This window comes from Phascolarctos cinereus, unplaced genomic scaffold, assembly GCF_003287225.1.
Source record: "Phascolarctos cinereus isolate Bilbo 61053 unplaced genomic scaffold, phaCin_HiC Scaffold_726;HRSCAF=1367, whole genome shotgun sequence".
In the NCBI taxonomy this organism is placed as follows: domain Eukaryota; kingdom Metazoa; phylum Chordata; class Mammalia; order Diprotodontia; family Phascolarctidae; genus Phascolarctos; species Phascolarctos cinereus.
Genome location: NW_027556098.1, coordinates 255,840,760 through 255,855,048, shown reverse-complemented (window position 1 = coordinate 255,855,048; position 14,289 = coordinate 255,840,760). Strand labels below are relative to the sequence as shown.

At 38.4% G+C, this 14,289-nt stretch overlaps 1 protein-coding gene across 6 annotated transcripts; it reads right to left on the bottom strand.

Moving 5' to 3' along the window:
* Window positions 1-1,690: 1,690 nt before the first annotated feature.
* On the bottom strand, window positions 1,691-13,113 carry RNF6 (ring finger protein 6). Of its 6 annotated transcripts, none has more exons than XM_020997185.2 (4): window positions 13,031-13,113; window positions 7,604-7,815; window positions 6,605-6,712; window positions 1,691-4,590 (listed from the first exon to the last, which is right to left on the bottom strand). In XM_020997185.2, exons 2-4 carry the CDS (start codon window positions 7,794-7,796, stop codon window positions 2,828-2,830), a joined length of 2,064 nt encoding a protein of 687 aa, XP_020852844.1. In that variant the 5' UTR covers window positions 7,797-7,815; window positions 13,031-13,113; the 3' UTR covers window positions 1,691-2,827. The 6 variants fall into 6 exon arrangements, with proteins under 6 accessions (XP_020852844.1, XP_020852840.1, XP_078003199.1 ...); XM_020997181.2 differs by having other exon boundaries at window positions 13,026-13,104; XM_078147073.1 differs by having other exon boundaries at window positions 7,604-12,714; window positions 13,031-13,049.
* Between the last annotated feature and the right edge of the window lie 1,176 nt (window positions 13,114-14,289).

The window sequence follows — 14,289 nt, the reverse complement described above, 5'->3', positions numbered from 1 at the left end:
TGATTCCCTCACACCTCCCAGAATTTAATCCCTAACCTTCTCTCCTCAAGCCACTTACACTTCTTCCTTTTAGCTAGACTCCACCATTTATTTCACTCAGAAAACTAGGGTCATTCAATTGTGAGCTCCTCACAGTTGGGCTTCTCCCCTTCTCTTAACCTTAAAACCTATCTACCATCTCTAATCCATTCTTCTAGTCTCTGATGAGATGGCCTCTCTTCTTGCCAAAGCCAATCCCCCTACATGTGCCCTCGATCCTAGCCCTTTTTGTCTTCATCAGATTGCATCCTCAACAATCCCTTCATGAATCCTGAAACTACTAGTTTCTTCACTGTGTATAAACATGCCCAAATTTCCCATGTCCTATAACAAAAACAAAAAGCTTTCACTGGACTCTACCATCATTTTAAGCTACAGCTATCTACACTTATTATTTTCACTTCCTATCCTCTCACTCATTCCTGCATGTGGCTTCCTACCTCATCATTCAATTGACACTGCTGTTTCTAGTTACCAATGATCTCTTTCAATTGTTAAATCTCATAGCTTTTCTCTGTTTGTTTTCCTGCTACTGCTCTTTCCTGGTTCTCCTCCTATCTGCCTGACCACTCCTTAGTCTTTTTTCCTGGGTCATTGTGGTCATCATATCTCCTAACTGTGGATGATTCCCAAGTCTCAGTCCTGGGTCCTCTTCTCTTTCTATATGCTCTTTTTCTTAAACGTTTTTATTTTTTTTTCTCAATTACATGTAAAACAATTTTTGACATTTATTTTTCATAATTTTTGACTTCCAAGTTCCTTCCTTCCTCTCCCCACCCCCCTTGAAGGCAAGCACTTGACAGTTTATACATTTGCAATCATGTAAAACATATTTTCATATTAGCCATGTTGCAAAGGAACACAGATCAAAAAAGAGAAAAAATAAAGTTTAAAAAGTGTGTTTTGATCTACATTCAGACTCCATCAGTTCTTTTTCTGGGGATAGATAGCATTTTTCATCATACATCCTTTGGAATTATTTTGGATCATTGTATTACTGAGAATATCTAAATCATTCACAGTTGATCATAATACAATATTGCTGTTACTGTGTACAATGACCTCTTGGCTCACTTGCATCATTTCTTCTAAGTTTTCCCTGTTTTTTCTGAAACCATTCTGCTCGTCATTTCTTATAGTACAATATAGTATTCCACCACAATCATATACCTTTATGGTCTTTCTTAGAGACCTTTTAAGCTCCCATGGGTTTCACTACCAGCTGTAAGATAACTTTCATCTGAGATAACTCACAGATCCATATAACTAGCCCCTGTATCACCCCTGTGCTTCAGTCCTGAATTACCACCTGCAGATTGGGTGACTAGTTATAAGGAATTTTGGAAGTACAATTCATGATTTGGGAAAGGCGTGAATTGGTGATCTCTAAGTTCCCATTTCAGCTCTAAATTACCCAAGCCTATATAATATATAATAAGGAAAAAAAACTTAAGAAAACTAAGAGGTGTCAAAAAGTAAAATGAACTGCCTCAGATACAGTGAGGTAGATATCACTAGAGATCTTCACAGGCTGGACAATTGCTTTCTAGAGATATCACAGAAAAATTCTCATCCAAGTATGAGTTATATGGGCCCCCAAGACTCCTTCCAACTCTGAGATTGTATGATTACAAAAATATTACACACAACCTTTGCATTAATGTTTATTGTAGAAATAGAAAGGTTTTTTTTAAATACATGACTTTTGGTGTTCATATAAAGTCTACATTTTGTTTATTATAGTTATTTTATTATGCCTGAAAGAGAACTCACTATATTATCTATACATTTTATTCAGTACAGAAATGGTATCCTTTCCAAAAAACCTTTTATATAAGTTTGAGAAACCGTGCATATTGTATACATTATTTTATAATTCAAGAGAAGTCTTTGCGTTTTCAAAATAGTAAAGTAAAAAACAAGTTGAACCAAAGTTAAAGTAATCTAGATATCCTAAAATTTTCATGTTCCCTTTCTGAATTCATATCTATTTCAGGTTCAAACATACTATAAAGAAATACTTGTTTGCTATAATAGATTGCTTGCTGCCTACTGAGAGTCAGATTGTCAGAAACATCATACTGAACTGTATATATATTTTAATGTCACCTTAATCCACCCACTTTCCAAGATGAACTTTTCAACATTAAGCATTGTGTAAAACCACATGCAAAAATTTCCAAAAAGTTTAAATAGAACCAAACTGGTAGTTTTCAGACTGGACATTTCAATCTTAAAAATAGATATATATGTATGTATAGTATACTGCATATTAAATTGGACAATTCAAGTAACTTAAATACTTTTAGCAAACATCCAGCAAAAGATTCTTTTATGAAAAGAAATTGTTCTTAGAACAAAAAGCTAATGAGTGACTATTTAGACACCAATTTCTTGACACAGTACTGAGTCTGTGAAAATTTGAATCCTAAATAAAGTCTGTTGCACTGTTAACAATAAGCAAATTGATTTTATCCTACTGTATTCTACATATATGAAAGTGCTTAGCATAACAAAATAAAAACATATTAAAGATTATTTGGTTCTAGCAATATTAATTGTTCTAAACTTTGTAAAGTAATTTATCATTTGCATTTTAAAATTTATGCAAATTTCCTACCTCTTCAAACAAGTTTTTTTGTTTTATTTTTTTCAAGAAAATAGCCCAAACCATTATCTAAATTATTATTTATCCCAGTTGGCTCATCACAAATAGGCTAAAAAAATGAATGCTTAAACACATACTAAGCTATGATAAAATATAATTATTAAAGCAAGCTTCATTATTTTATCCATTGTCTGCTATATTGGATCCTAAAACAGGCTGCCGACAAATAGGACAAGTACAGTTCTCAGATAGCCACCGATCAATACAATGAATATGAAACTCATGCATGCAAGGTAACTGCCTGAGCTTGTTTCCTGTTACATATTCATTGATACAAACACTACAGGTTTTACTTAGTTCACTCTCAATATCTCCAAAATTCCGTGTAGAAAGATTGTCAATCTGCTCTTTGGTTAAGCCTCTAAAGTGCTCATCATCATCATCCTCATTTAATAAAAAGAAATGGGCAAGACGAAGAATAGGTAGCGTCCCACTTTCAACTAAATTGTTTGCATCTTGAGACTGCCGGTTCTCTCTGTTTTCATTGTTGTGGTTATTAGATTGGGTCCTCTCATTTTCACCACTCATTTCAATGTTGCCTTCTTGGGCCTGCCTCTCTTGAAAAGAGACTTCATTTTGTTGACTGCCATCAACTGCATGTGAGTTACTCACCTCTGAATGCATCTCTCTCAAATGTTGCCCACTCCTCTGAAATTCAGACTCAGATTCAGTTTCCATTAGAGAACTCAGTTCCCCAAATCCAGTCATGATTTGCCTTAAAATTGACCGTAAAGCCACTGATGATGGCTCACCAAGTCCATTCTCTGAAATCCTACGGAGTGGAATCCTTATGGTACTGACATAGGTTCGAATGCCAGCACGTTCTGAGCGAGAAATGGTTCGGCGAAAGCCTCCACTATTGCTCTCAAAGGTGACTGTGTTTTCTGCCAACCCTACTCTAGAACGAGTTCTATTTGCAATACTATCCCGATCTCTATTTTCTCCAGGACGAATCCTTCGAACCTGAAGGTCTAGTGTGATAGTTGGATGTCGCCTCACAGCAGCTGTGGGCCTAATGGATTCTTCCCCTTCCACTGTAATTCTTGACAGTAGTCCTGAATTGGACAGTGGGGTGTGGGCTGTACCTCTGTGTTCCCCAGCTGGCTCTAAATAGACATGAGCTACATGCCTTCTCCTAACTGACCTTCTAAAGGTTTGTTGTGAAGGTCTATTTTCCCTATGTGAATTATGTTCTTCAGAATCCATGGCATCACTCTGTCTTTGAACTGGTGAGCGGCTTCGACTATTTACAGCAGACTCTAAGTTTGCTGGTTCTTGTCTTTGGCTTGCACTCCTTGTGGGAACAGGAGTTCTACGCCTGTTTCCCTGGAGCTGTGAAGATGCACCTAGCCCTTCTCTAATGTTATATTCACTAGTGCCACGGGGGTTTGCATGACCACTCAGATTATCATTTACAGAATTTGCTCTAGTAACGCTCACTGACCCCCTATTTCTGCTCCTCACCCTTCCCAACATAGAAAAAGACATTTCTACTGAATTCCGCCTCCTTGAACTTCTTGCCATTCTAGTCCTTGGGACCCTGAGACTGTCACCATTCAGAGTCACTGAGGTCTGGCTCCTTGTTCTCCTGGCCACGGGACTAACTTCTCTTTGGTGTCCGTTTCCAGGATGATTTCTGCTGGCATGAGAATGAGAAACACTTGCATATTCATCATTAGGAGCTTCAAATCCATTGTTTTCATGATTTATATTAATTTCCAGACTAAACCGAAATTCTCCACTATTCGGATTTGTTCGACTCACAGCTCTCCAAGTTTGGTTCCCACTCTGCCCACTTCTAGTTGCATTGCCTGTCCGACGGAAAGTGTTTAGCCACTCTAACAGAGAGTCTCCATTTGAACTGTCCCTGGGTATCTCTGCATCTAGGAAACGTGGAAAAAAATGGATTTAAATACATTTTAAAAATTGATTTATATATACACTATTTTTCATAGGAAGCTTAAGAAAAACAACAAAGTTAGTCAAATTAACAGAATTAGTTTGATTACATTTCAAAATCTTAGGACTACCACAACATCACAAAACTTAAAATCAAGTCTATATGATCACAGCAGATAAATCCTCATTAGAACAAACATCAGGACAAGTAATATTAACAAAAGGCACCATGATGCAGTGGAAAGAGCTTTGAACTAGCTGTAGGAGGACCTGAATTCAAGTACTGTCACAATCTCACTAGCTTGTGTGACCTTAAGAAAGTCATTTCATCTCTGAATCTGAAGTTACCTCATCTGTACAATGAGGAGAGTAGAAGATGATCTCTGAGATCCCTCCTAGCTCTCGTGATCTATCAAAACTTTATGAATTAATGTTTTATAACCATAAAGCACTTAGTAAATAGGAACCATTATTATATTTTAAAATGTAAAGGCTTTTAAGATTATCTTACCCTCACTGCAAGAAGAAACAATGTATACAAAATTATTTTTGCCAAAGCTAAGATCAGAACCATCAACCCCTAGAGCCAAATAAAGATCTACTCTAAATCTGGAACTTCAAGAACTGTACCTTATTATTCAGGAACTTCCAAAAAGTTTGGAGCTCAGGATAGGAGTTCTAAAGACAACTGCCTGTAAAGAACTGATCACCTGACACTGATGCACTGAACAAATAAATGCTGTGAGAGCTGTGTACTGCCTGTCTGTACAACTCCTAATATTTTCTACTGTTAACTACTAAATTAGTAAATTCTAAAAGAGTAAAAAGTCACACTACAAGTAGGCTTTTTTAGGAAACCATAGCTTTAACAAATCAAGTTACAAAATATCATTCTATCCACAAAATTCTTCCATTAACTAATAACCATTAAAAACTGGTGAGATGACTATAGTTTCACCATATGACCATGACCTGTCTTGTTAAAGAAGATTATTTTAGAGAGTAAAACTGCTAATTAGATAATGAGGGTAAATTTTTAAATGGATAGGAATACAGATCTTCATTGTATCTATTTAGTATTAGTATATTTACTCATAATTAAAGAATGGGTGATACAGTGATGAAATGCCTTATCATCAGTAACATAAGGGTCTTCGTATTTAAAATGAAGGCTTTTGGATAACCTTCAAGAAAGGTCTCTATGAGATCACAACATGTGATGTATGATGAATTCTCTTTCATTAAAACATAATCAGATCACTGGTTTCATGGTCTTTTAAAAGCTGCTTCTTTTTTATTATATGTAAAAACATAATTAAACTTAACATAGATGTGAGTATGAGGAAGCAAATGGGTTAATGTTTTTTTTTTTTGGCCAATGAGCTTTAGAAAGTTCATCAATTAAAAAGGCATTTAAAATAAACACTGATGATTTAAAATCACTTCCTTATTTGATAACTCAAACACATGGTATGACTGTAGGCACAGCATGTCTAACCAGGTGTCTTTTATTGTGTTTTCCAAACATGTAAAATGCTATCAAGGAGAACAGTTTAAAAAAAATTAACTTTACCATATACAGTTAACATCTATTCCTCTTCCACATCCAATTTTTGCAGTTCATGACAATTCTAGGATATTTTTACTACTTCATTACTAAGGCAAGAAGTCTAAGAATAAAGCTTATAAGTGGCAGTAATAAGAGAGAAGTGTGTCCATGTGTATGTTCATACATGGAAATTTCATCAAGCATCTAGACATTAAGTCATTCCATTCTCTACTGATAAACAATTAGAAGTTAAGTTTAGTTATATCTTTTTGGTAGGCAAGTTACACATTCTTAGAGTGAAGCTAGTCTTAATAATGAATCCAATTTTGTATCAAATCAAAAATTGAATATGTAAGACTAGACTGTCAAACAACTAATATATTTCACTGTCCTATACGCTCAGATAAAATCTAGTACTTGTGGAGGTAAAGAAAAAGTGCTCACAGTACCTCCCAAAGTTCCTCCCTCAGTCTGTCTATTCTCCAGGTCAGGCTGGGATGCTAGATGCTCCTTGGCTCCATCTAATCGCTGCTGTAGCTCTTCTGATGTTATTTCTCCTAAAAGCAATTAGAAAATGGAAACTTTAAGGTCAGCCTTTAATTGCTCAGTTTTACAGGGGAACAAATCTTTGGCATACTATAACAGAATGAATTTAAATGTTCATTGTTTTGGAGATGCTAAAGGAAAGTGAAAGCCATATAAATGTTGGGCCCAAAGAGTAAATAACTAGGAATTTTAAACTTCTAGTAACACATTCTATACAGTCACCAGAAAATCCAAATACTTTCTTTTTTTAAATAATGTTTTTATTCAAATTAAATTTATCCCCTGATCTCCTAGCAAGCTGCCCTACATTGATAAACCTTGGAGTACGATTCTGTGGATTTCCTCAACTTGATGTAGAAATCAAGGAAGGAATGCTTCTGGAAACATCAACTATTATTTATTCCCAAAATCTTTTTGAACTTCATTTAATAAATCTTATCATATATAATCCAATGATCAAATTAGATCTACAGAGTACACTGGCTTCTTATGAGACATAGTAAATCAAATGATTAAGTAGTTATGCCTAAAGATATGTAGACTCTTGTTTTGAATAACGTCTGTAATTTTATTCATGAAAACTTTGCTTAAATGTTTGTATGTCTGTGTGTGTACATATAAATATATGTCTCCACCTCTCTCTAGAACATCTTATGGGACAGATGTCCTTATGTATCATCAACCTGTTTAGTTAGTTAGGTTGCTTGTGTAGCAGAATTATTTCCTGCTTTCTATCCTACACCAACATAAAGGAGTATTCCAGGTTTGTTCAGTTTTTTTACTTGTTAACGTTAAGGCAGAAATCAGTACACTGATTCTCTGAACAGAACTCCTCACTTGCTATGCTTCTGAATTGTCTCCTTAAATGCCAAAATATTTCTCTCCTGCTATACATCTCTTACCAGGGGTGCCTAGGAGATTGTGGTCTCTCATTAACCTATAATCTTCATCATTGAGTTCATTAATGAACTGGTAATAGGCCTCTTCCCTGCTGAGGCGCTCTTGCTGCCATCTTCGCTCATCTTCACTGTGACGGTGGTCTTGAGAAGAGGCCTGTTCACTACCTCCACCTGAACTAGACCTAGACTGATCCATGCTGTGATATCCTGGCTTCCTGTTCAACCGATACACAAAAAAAAATTCAATGTGTTAATCATAGGTTACAGGTTGCTTCATTTTTCATTTAAGTTGGACTAGAAAACCTTGTTTTCTTCTCCTTTTGCACCCAACCACACTACCACCCTCCACCCTGACAACAGATGACACAGCTATTCACTTCCCTGGGAAGATATTAAAGCCAAAAGACTAGAGATTCTTCACCCCCGCCCCCATTTCATTCTTATACCTTGGCATCAGCACCCTTTCCTCCTTCCCTCTGGCAGCAGAAGACAAGGTATCTTTACTTCTCCTCCCTAAGATTAATCTCTCTACCAACCCCTTTGATTCTATTCCCTCCCCACCTCTCCAGGTTCTTGTTCCTGTATCCATTCCCCCCTCCCCCTTCATGAGCCTTCAACCTTTCCTTCATCAATGGCTTCTTCTCATCTGCTAAAAAACAAACAAAAACAAAAATAAAAAAAATGCTCAGATCTTCCCAATTCTTAAAAGTACATAAAAACTTTTACCCCTCAAAACCATTAGTTATCACCTCATCTTTCTTATTCTTTACTGCTAAAATTCTTGAAAATCTTGTTGATACTCAGTCCAAGCTTATTATCCTTTGTCCTAAATCTGCTCCTCCCTCTGACTTCACTATTTATATATGTGTGTGTGCGTGCGCATGTGTATGTGTATATATATGTATGTATGCACGTATATATACATATATGTACATAATATATAAATACAAATATATATGTGTGTATATATATACACGTATATACACAGACACAGACATATACATATATAACCAAAATGGTGACATGGGGTGCATTATATATAATATACACACATATACACACCTCATGTTTTGACAATATATTTCATTCTTCTCTCCCATTACCAATCCCGTCAATTTTATGTCTAGGGTATCTTCCACACCCATCCCTTCTTCTCTCTCTCTCTCTCTCTCTCTCTCTCTCTCTCTCTCTCTCTCCCCATATATATATATATATTTTTTTTTCAAGGACCCCAATACAGGCCTTTATTACTTTATTACCATCTGTTTGGGTTATTATATTAGCTTCCCAACATGTTTCCTATCTTTAATCTCTTCCTGTTCAGTCCATTCTCTTTACTGATGACAAAATAATCTTCCTTACACATGGATGTGGGCATATCACTACTTGGCTCAAAAACTTCAGTACTTGCTGGGCAACAGCAAGCCAAGTTTATACTCCTCTGACTGGCATACAAGTTATTAAATATTATACCACAAAACCTTTCCAAACCTTATATCATATTACTTCCCTCACTCACTCTACACTCCAACCAAACAAAAATACTTTCTGCTCCTAAACCCTGTATGCCCTGGGCCTTCAAGCTTCCCTAATACCTCTGCTCAGGCTGTTCCCTATACTTGCAGTGTCTTCTGTCTCATTCTCTAAGCTTGCTGAATGCCTACTAACCCTTTCAAGCCACCTCAGATACCATCTCCTCTACAAAGCCTTCCCCAATTCACACCCTTCCAGTCAGAAATAGTTTTCACCTATGAACTCATAGAGTGCTTTGTTTTGCAACTCTCCAATATACTTAAAAAGAAATAGATGGAGCAAATTAAACATTATATGTCAAGTATTGTGCCAATATTACATATATTAGTTGCAATGTTATACATTATCTCCCATTAGACTATAAGCTCCCTGAATGCAGGGACTCATCTCATATAAACTTTATATCTCATCCAGGGCAGAGTCTTTGCCACAAAAGACTTGCTGAATGAAGTATATTTTTAAAAATTTTAAGGAATAAAGAACTAGATCTTTTGATGTACATTTCCTGACTTTACATGCCAAAAAACTGTTGCAAGACAGTTTAAACATTTGAGTCTTATCTCAAATATTTACTAGCAATAAATCACAATCTCAGCTTTAGTTTCCCCATCTGTAAATGGAGTTAATAATACTTGTATTACCTACCTCACAGGGTTATCAGGAAAATACTTTGTAAACCTCAGAGTACTCTATTAATCTGAGTTACTATTACTAAGTAATTTAAATGAATCTAAGAGCTTAAAAAACACAATTAGCATACCAAATTAGGAATAGCTAAAAACACCTGTCGATTATCAAACAGTATATTTAAGTAGATTTCAAAAAGCAAAGTCCTAAAATGTAAAATATTTCCCATACCAGATATTGCTATAATTCTGTCAATTATTTCCTACCCACTCTGCCTGGAGAGGTTATTTCCCCAAAATCAAAAAGAAAGATCTGCTACCTGTACAATGACAATATGAAGAAATCTCATAGAAAACTGCTACTTCCACAGAGACGGCTGCAGTCTAAGGTATTAAGTTAGAGTATCTGATGGCTCTTCATCTTAAACCCCAACCTTTCCCTACCCAATGGACATTTTTCTAATGTCTGACTTGTGGTGAGCCTTGCTGAAACCTGTCAATGAGAGGATATTTTGATTAGGCAGCAAGAAAAATTTCTGGCTTATAGCCACATTTGTTTCTCCTGTGAAGCCAATTAAAATTCAAGTCAATGGGAATTTTTTTATTTTACACATTTTAAAAAATTTCTATTTTAAGGAAACCGTTTGTCTAATTAAATAAAACTGTTGTAATCCTGTTGCATTCAATTCTACAAACATTTATTAAGCCCTATTAACAAGGTGCTAGGGATACAAAGATTAAATAAAACAGAGTCCTTGCCCTTCAAAGAGCTTGTAATCAAATGCGGGTAATAAGGTATGTACAAACACAACTATAATACAAGGCATAACGTGGTAAGTGTGAAGATGTACAGACAAAATACTATAAGAAATTTTAGAATAGATCACTTTCAGTTTGGGAGCTGGGAGACAGAGAAGTAAGAAGGCTATAATGAGTATCGCCAAAACTGGATCTTGAAGGAAGTAAAGAATTTCAACAGGTAAAAGTTGGAGGAAGAGGATGAAAGCAAAGGAACAGGGTGGACAAAGGCAAAAAACAAAAAAAGGGAGGTCAAGAATGAATGACATTACATTGCAGTTTGGTTAAACATAAGAGTATATGAAGGAGAATATCAAGAGATAAGAGGAGAAAGATAAGTTAGTTCCCAATAATGGAAGGCCTTGAATGCCAGGATATGAAATTTATATTTTATTCAGTAGGCAATAAAGAGCCATTAAACATTTTGAAGCAGATGAATTCATTAGGAAGACTGTATAAGCAGTAGTGTAAAATGTAGATTGAAATAAGGAGAAAAAGAAGATGACTGCATTTACATTTAACAGTTCCAGGATGATCCAAAAGTATTAATCTACCTCGTTTACTTCTAGGAAGTGATTTAAGGCTGGGAAGAACAGAACATGGTATTAAATACAATTTCTGGTAATTTAGTCTACATCAACTCCTATAAAAACTTATTAATTTAAAAAAAATACTTAAGTCCACAAATAAGAGCTGACAATGTGGCTTGAAAAACTTTAAGAGCATCATACACTGCTAGGTTTTAGATATTGTTACTAGTCAAACATTCCCAACATGGTAATTGAGTCCCACATAAAGTAACAAATACGAATTCTTAGCTGCACTTCTCCATTCCTTTGGCAACAAGTTCCTTCCACTGTTCACAAAGAGCACTCAGTCCTAGATATCTGATCAGTGTAGCAAGTCTTAACCCTTGCACCCTGAGAAGCTATTTAAGGGCAAGAACCGGGTACTTTGTACGGGAAACAACCTCTATTCTTTGGTCAGGCACAGGTACATATAACAGCTCTTAGACTACATATAGAATACCAACTACTTGGTTTCCAGCTTGGACTTGGATTTCCTAATCATCGCAGAATATTTGATTCAGCTGTAAGAAACCTTACTTCTCACCTACTCATTTAGGAGAAGAGAAAACTGAGGCCAGAGATCACGTAGCTTGCCCAGGGCCATAGTTTCAGTCTAAATTCAAATCAGAACCCACGTCTTCTGATTTCTAATCCAATGTAGTTTCCTCACCACATGATATAATGGGAATTTCTGAAGTAAATGACTACTCACCAAAGGTAAGAAAAACCCACACATTTAAGGCAAGTGCTTGAAAGAACAGGCTGGAAATGCTCAAATGATATTTATATATTCTAATACTTATAAAAAATCTCATGCCGCTTAACTTTAAGAGCATAAAAAGGAACTAAGATATGAAATGGGGCAAACAGGTAACTAACATGGAAGTTAACAGCTGTAAAAGCTATCTATTTTTTAATTTTTCAAATCAGGACATAACCTACCACTAAACAAGGAACAGAGAGCCTTGAATACTATTTTCTTCTAAATAACTGAAAAAAACTAAATTATTCCCGGGATCAAGCTATTCTAAAATTATTACTAATAGTAATAATTTGAATACTACAAAGACATTTTCGTGTATGATTCATCATTTAATCATAAGATTTAAGCATAGTTTAACTTTTTTCTAATTTTTTTTAAAAGGCATGAACTATTATCCTTTAATTACTTTTTTCCCCCTGGGAGATACCCTTCAAAAGCAAGGGTTGAATATTTAAATTAGGTTGCCTCTTTGAAGCCTGGATACTTCCTGGTATTCTACCATTGCTGCCCCCAATAGACTACAGATTCTCCACGTGGGTTTTGACAGATAACAGGCCTAGAAAATGAAATTCCCCCCAAAATTAAGTTACGAAAATTCGGCATGACGTCCCATCCATCTAACAAGAGAAATCTAGGCCTTTCTATCACACGGGGTTGGACTTGCCTCTAAATCTTCTTCCTTATCCACTAACCCCCACTCAGTTACTATGGCCGTAGTTCAAGTTTCGCCCCATAGGCTCCAGATTCTCCTTCCACTCCCTGCCAAGCCCACCTTGGTCTGCTACTGGTCCCCTTCGGGGCAGAGGCAGGGGCAGGGGCAGCCACCTAAAAGAAGGGGTGAGTCGGTCGGCCTCAGGGCCCCCAACCCCTCCCCAACTCGAGCCTGCAGCGGAGCGTCCCTCAGCAACCCGGACTCCCACGGGGCAAGTGTGATAGGCAGCACCCTCCAGCCAATCCCAGACGAGAGGCGCTCATTAGCGAGGGCCTCAGCCAATCAGAGGAGAGGTAGGTGGAGCCGGAGAGGGCGAGGATGGCCTGCTTTCCTCCTCCTTCTCCTCGTCCTCCACCTCCTCTTCCCAGGGCAGCGGCGGCCGCTTGGTCCCACCGCAGCCGTTGCCACCAGGCCCCCGCCTCACCTCACCCTTCGTTCTGGGCTCCTGATCCGGCCGCGGCGGGAACGGCGGCTCTCCTCGCGGGGCCCTGGAGGAAGTGGCGGGGGCGGCGGCCGCTTCCCCCCGAAGCGGTTCCTGGTGCCGAACGGCCGAGCCCGACGGGCCTGCTGCGTCGGGGAGCCGTTGACCTGGAGACGGGCCAGACCGCGGCTCGGAGAACCTCCGGCCGGAGGGGAAAGGAGACGCGGGGCGGAGAGAGGGTGGGGGACGGCTGCTGCGACTTCCTACCACCCCCGATCCCTCCCCCGCAACCCGTCCACCCGTCACCTGCCAGGCCGAGCCGCCGCTCGAACGCGGGGATCGGCTCTCCCGCGGGCTGAAAGCATCGCGGGTGCAGCTGGAATCGCCGTCCGGCCGGGAGCCAGGATTCCTGAGTCCTGCGTTCCGCCCACTCGACCACTCCTAGGCTCCACACCCCCCCTCCCTCCCAGCTGGTTATCACATGGCCTTGTCTGGGCGTGACACTGCGCTCCTCCTCGCACGCCGCAGCTGCGGGGCCCTATGTTGGTGGACTTCGGGGAGAGCTTGGGGCCAGTCTTTTCTCTCCCAATTATGTAAAACCTTTCGTGTGGGGTGGGGGTGAGGGGTGGGGATGGAATAGTGTCAGTTCACTCTAATGTTATTTATCTAAAAGATTTCCTCTAAAGGAACACATTGTTGCAGTGTTCAGTTCAGCAAACAAGCCCCTCCTTTGCACCTAGATACTGTTAGATTCTAGGGATACAAAGACAAAAATGAAACGGACCTGGTCTTGATGGACTGGTAAAATCAGGTACACAATGACCAGGCTGGCACCATGGGGTAAATTGTGTGGGGAAAAAGATCTCAGGGTTTTAATGGACCCTAAGCCGTGCCTGGGATTTCATTGGTTTAGGGAACTCCCTACATACAAGCTTGGTTCTCTTTCCCAGTGTAAGGTAGTACCTTCTCTGCAACTTACAGTCTTGGAGAATTGCCTAGATAGAGCATTGAGAAATGATTACCCAGGCTCACAAGACTCGGGAAATGATAGGTCCCTCTGCTCATAATGGAATTGGACTCAGGTGTCCCATTTTAGGAAGGACTGTTAAGCTGGAAAGTTATACCTAAGAGGGTAAGGTAAGCAGGATGGTGAGGGAGCATGAGAGTGTAATAAAAAGAGTATGCCCTACAAGCAAAAGTTGAAAGAATTGAAGGACAGCCAGGAAAAGATAAGACTCAGGGAAGACATAATTGTAGGCTGCACAGT